Source organism: Trichinella spiralis (assembly GCF_000181795.1).
Source record: "Trichinella spiralis strain ISS 195 chromosome Unknown Scfld8, whole genome shotgun sequence".
Lineage (NCBI taxonomy): Eukaryota > Metazoa > Nematoda > Enoplea > Trichinellida > Trichinellidae > Trichinella > Trichinella spiralis.
The window spans coordinates 911,222-916,704 of NW_003526947.1; the positions used below are offsets into that span (position 1 = coordinate 911,222).

The following is a 5,483-nucleotide window of genomic DNA, read 5'->3' on the forward strand; positions in this document are numbered from 1 at the left end:
ATTTTCCGAATTTTTGTAATTGCAGAAAGATGATTTCTACTAGTTTTTTGATCCGTGTTTTCAACGGATGCACGATATGTTAAGCCGCATGAATGAATTGGATCTAAAAATTTTTTGCTTTGAAGAAGTGAATGAAAACATGAAAAGAAGCGAATATCTATCAATAGCTGTTGGAGCCCTTAAATTGTTTACAATTATAAGGGTTATTTGTGTTGAATTGTTGAATATATAATGGAAACTGTTATTGCGTATATTTCAAAAAATATCTGAATGTGAAATTTGAATTTTATTGGATACTGTCTACACGTTGCCAAGCGTCGAATCCATCTATGAGTTGTCCGCCTATGCAGGAAATGGATAAATTGATATTTGGCCGACAAATATGATGTTACATGTTTTATATGAATGCTTTGTTATTTTTTTGTTCTGTTTGAAATAAAACTTTGATTGTTATTTTGATCTCTTATACTGTAGATGATATGCTTTCATAGGCAGTATATTGATTGCCGGAAAAGGCTACATTCTTGCAGTTTTATCTTTTTCAATAAATAGTGAAAAACTTTAAGATACATTCCAACTTTATTGCTGCACAGGATGTGCGGTGCTTTTAGTCTTGCTTCAGTTAGATCAGGAAGAAGCAAACTTTTTGTACTATCGGCCACCAAGTTCATAAAAAGTGTATTATTCATATTAATTTGTATATGCAAATATACCTTCTAAGATGATGTATCTCAATTTACTTTCTATATCGCTGAAAGAACCTGAATGTCAGTTCGGCTTGATTTTACGGTTAATACCGCCATTCATTCACCAATCATAGTAAAATAATTTAATTAACAGAATCCTAAAAAAAAATCGATGATATTAACAATTATAATTCCGTGAAACCAGGAACCTGTAAGCAATAGAAGAAAACAACACACAAATACCGTAAAATAATACTTGATTATCATTTTGCGTACAGAAGAAGTGTTGCTGGAAGAAAAGCGTTTACACATCGCGGTGTGTTGCGGTCATTGTCGGTTCTGCATTGTTGGTATGGACAGTTTCTATTGCGAAAATTTATAAAGTGCTGTTATAATTCTATCCTTATTTCGACAATGTAAATGTGCCTTCCCATGAAGCGTGACTACGTTATCCGGATAGAAATTTGCAAAAATTATCGACTGCGGAACCAATTGAGTTGACAAATGGAGAATATTCTCTGAAATAACGAATACTTTCCAACAGCAGTTTGTGCATTTACACCTCATACGTATGTATTGGGTATTTCTTGTCACAACCTGTGAAGATGGCATGTTTTCAATCAGGAATAAAAAAGAAGAAGAATTTTTCAGAACGCACAGCACTGATGTTCTCAATGTTTGAGAAGTATAATGGGGAAATTCAGTGAGGTAGATGATATGGTACATTTATCGTTGACATTTCGGAGGATTATTCTGGTCCCTCTCAGTCTGAACTTTAACGAAGATTCTTTTGTGATGGACACGCAGCCGTATGTGCGAATAGAATTTGGCAAATATCAGCGGTATGCATACTTCTTTCCGTTCACACGTGGACAGCTGGACAGCCTCTGTATCAGTGTCAATGTGCCGTGGACTTCCGGTATAATATCGTTCTTGGGATTCTGAATTTTCATCCCAGCAGTTGATATGGCATCTACGAGTTCGAGATTGCAGAAGATGATTCTACGACGTCTCCGCCCAGAATTTCTGGAAGATTCCTTTATGATGGGCCCCCAGCGGCATATGAGATTACAGTTATTGGTCATCAAGTTACCAGTTTTTAGAACATTGGAAACGGCACACGACCGTCTCGCACACCGTTGGCATTGGGATTTTGGTATTCCACACGTTACTCATGCATCCCATACGAGTTTGTCATTACAGAGAATGATTCTGGTACATGAACTCCGGCAATTTAAAGGAGAATCTTCTGTGATGGACACGCAGCCGTATGTGTGAATCGAATTTGGCAGATATCAGCGGTCTGCATACTTCTTTCCGATAACACGTGCACAGCTGGACAGCCTCTGTATCAGTGTGAATGTGCCGTGGAATTCCGGTACAATATCGTTCTTGGGATTCTGAATTTTCATCCCAGCCGTTGATATGGCATCTACGAGTTCGAGATTGCAGAAAATGATTCTACGACGTGTCCGCCCAGAATTTCTGGAAGATTCCTTTATGATTGGCCCCAAGCGGCATATGAGATTACAGATATTAGTCATCAAGTTACCAGCTTCTAGAACATTGGAAATGGCCCACGACCGTCTTGCACACCGTTGGCTTTCTGATTTTGGTATGCCTTCTATTGCTCATGCATACGAGTTTGACATACGAGGTTAACAGCTGAAAGGATGATTCTGGTATATCAACATACGCAATTTAAAGGAAATCCTTCTGTGAAATGCACGCAGCCGTATGTGTGAATCGAATTTGGCAGATATCAGCGGTCTGCATACTTCTTTCCGTTAACACGTGGACAGCTGGACAGCCTCTGTATCAGTGTGAATGTGCCGTGGAACTCCGGTACAATATCGTTCTTGGGATTCTGAATTTTCATCCCAGCCGTTGATATGGCATCTACGAGTTCGAGATTGCAGAAAATGATTCTACGACGTGTCCGCCCAGAATTTCTGGAAGATTCCTTTATGATGGGCCCCAAGCGGCATATGAGATTACAGATATTGGTCATCAAGTTACCAGCTTCTAGAACATTGGAAACGGCCCACGACCGTCTTGCACACCGTTGGCTTTCTGATTTTGGTATGCCTTCTATTGTTCATGCATACGAGTTTGACATACGAGGTTAACAGCTGAAAGGATGATTCTGGTATATCAACATACGCAATTTAAAGGAAATCCTTCTGTGAAATGCACGCAGCCGTATGTGCGAATAGAATTTGGCAGATATCAGCGGTCTGCATACTTCTTTCCGTTAACACGTGGACAGCTGGACAGCCTCTGTATCAGTGTGAATGTGCCGTGGAATTCCGGTACAATATCGTTCTTGGGATTCTGAATTTTCATCCCAGCCGTTGATATGGCATCTACGAGTTCGAGATTGCAGAAAATGATTCTACGACGTCTCCGCCCAGAATTTCTGGAAGATTCCTTTATGATGGGCCCCCAGCGGCATATGAGATTACAGTTATTGGTCATCAAGTTATCAGTTTCTAGAACATTGGAAACGGCACACGACCGTCTCACACACCGTTGGCATTGGGATTTTGGTATTCCACACGTTACTCATGCATCCCATACGAGTTTGTCATTACAGAGAATGATTCTGGTACATGAACTCCGGCAATTTAAAGGAGAATCTTCTGTGATGGACACGCAGCCGTATGTGTGAATGGAATTTTTCAGATATCAGCGGTCTGCAATCTTCTTTCGGTTAACACGTGAGCAGCCGTCCATTTGTGCGTATGTGCCGTAGAATATCTGTAGGATATCAGACTTGGGATTCTGAATTTTTATTTCAGTCGTTGATGCGGTATTTTCGATTTTGTAATTGCAGAAGATGATTCTACTAGTTTTTTGCTCCGTGTTTTCAACGGATGCACGATATGTTAAGCCGCATGAATGAATTGGATCTAAAAATTTTTTGCTTTGAAGAAGTGAATGAAAACATGAAAAGAAGCGAATATCTATCAATAGCTGTTGGAGCCCTTAAATTGTTTACAATTATAAGGGTTATTTGTGTTGAATTGTTGAATATATAATGGAAACTGTTATTGCGTATATTTCAAAAAATATCTGAATGTGAAATTTGAATTTTATTGGATACTGTCTACACGTTGCCAAGCGTCGAATCCATCTATGAGTTGTCCGCCTATGCAGGAAATGGATAAATTGATATTTGGCCGACAAATATGATGTTACATGTTTTATATGAATGCTTTGTTATTTTTTTGTTCTGTTTGAAATAAAACTTTGATTGTTATTTTGATCTCTTATACTGTAGATGATATGCTTTCATAGGCAGTATATTGATTGCCGGAAAAGGCTACATTCTTGCAGTTTTATCTTTTTCAATAAATAGTGAAAAACTTTAAGATACATTCCAACTTTATTGCTGCACAGGATGTGCGGTGCTTTTAGTCTTGCTTCAGTTAGATCAGGAAGAAGCAAACTTTTTGTACTATCGGCCACCAAGTTCATAAAAAGTGTATTATTCATATTAATTTGTATATGCAAATATACCTTCTAAGATGATGTATCTCAATTTACTTTCTATATCGCTGAAAGAACCTGAATGTCAGTTCGGCTTGATTTTACGGTTAATACCGCCATTCATTCACCAATCATAGTAAAATAATTTAATTAACAGAATCCTAATAAAAAATCGATGATATTAACAATTATAATTCCGTGAAACCAGGAACCTGTAAGCAATAGAAGAAAACAACACACAAATACCGTAAAATAATACTTGATTATCATTTTGCGTACAGAAGAAGTGTTGCTGGAAGAAAAGCGTTTACACATCGCGGTGTGTTGCAGTCGTTGTCGGTTCTGCATTGTTGGTATGGACAGTTTCTATTGCGAAAATTTATAAAGTGCTGTTATAATTCTATCCTTATTTCGACAATGTAAATGTGCCTTCCCATGAAGCGTGACTACGTTATCCGGATAGAAATTTGCAAAAATTATCGACTGCGGAACCAATTGAGTTGACAAATGGAGAATATTCTCTGAAATAACGAATACTTTCCAACAGCAGTTTGTGCATTTACACCTCATACGTATGTATTGGGTATTTCTTGTCACAACCTGTGAAGATGGCATGTTTTCAATCAGGAATAAAAAAGAAGAAGAATTTTTCAGAACGCACAGCACTGATGTTCTGAATGTTTGAGAAGTATAATGGGAAAATTCAGTGAGGTAGATGATATGGTACATTTATCGTTGACATTTCGGAGGATTATTCTGGTCCCTCTCAGTCTGAACTTTAACGAAGATTCTTTTGTGATGGACACGCAGCCGTATGTGCGAATAGAATTTGGCAAATATCAGCGGTCTGCATACTTCTTTCCGTTCACACGTGGGCAGCTGGACAGCCTCTGTAACAGTGTGAATGTGCCGTGGAATTCCGGTATAATATCGTTCTTGGGATTCTGAATTTTCATCCCAGCAGTTGATATGGCATCTACGAGTTCGAGATTGCAGAAGATGATTCTACGACGTCTCCGCCCAGAATTTCTGGAAGATTCCTTTATGATGGGCCCCCAGCGGCATATGAGATTACAGTTATTGGTCATCAAGTTACCAGTTTTTAGAACATTGGAAACGGCACACGACCGTCTCGCACACCGTTGGCATTGGGATTTTGGTATTCCACACGTTACTCATGCATCCCATACGAGTTTGTCATTACAGAGAATGATTCTGGTACATGAACTCCGGCAATTTAAAGGAGAATCTTCTGTGATGGACACGCAGCCGTATGTGTGAATCGAATTTGGCAGATATCAGCGG

The 5,483-nt window shown here is 38.7% G+C and overlaps 2 protein-coding genes across 2 annotated transcripts; both read left to right on the forward strand.

The window, feature by feature from the left end:
* Positions 1-2,656: 2,656 nt before the first annotated feature.
* Positions 2,657-3,024, forward strand: Tsp_10456 (hypothetical protein). The gene is made up of 2 exons (XM_003372852.1): positions 2,657-2,810; positions 2,861-3,024. Exons 1-2 carry the CDS (start codon positions 2,657-2,659, stop codon positions 3,022-3,024), a joined length of 318 nt encoding a protein of 105 aa, XP_003372900.1.
* Positions 3,025-4,871: 1,847 nt separating this feature from the next.
* Positions 4,872-5,459, forward strand: Tsp_10457 (hypothetical protein). The gene is made up of 2 exons (XM_003372853.1): positions 4,872-5,100; positions 5,140-5,459. Exons 1-2 carry the CDS (start codon positions 4,872-4,874, stop codon positions 5,457-5,459), a joined length of 549 nt encoding a protein of 182 aa, XP_003372901.1.
* Positions 5,460-5,483: the final 24 nt, after the last annotated feature.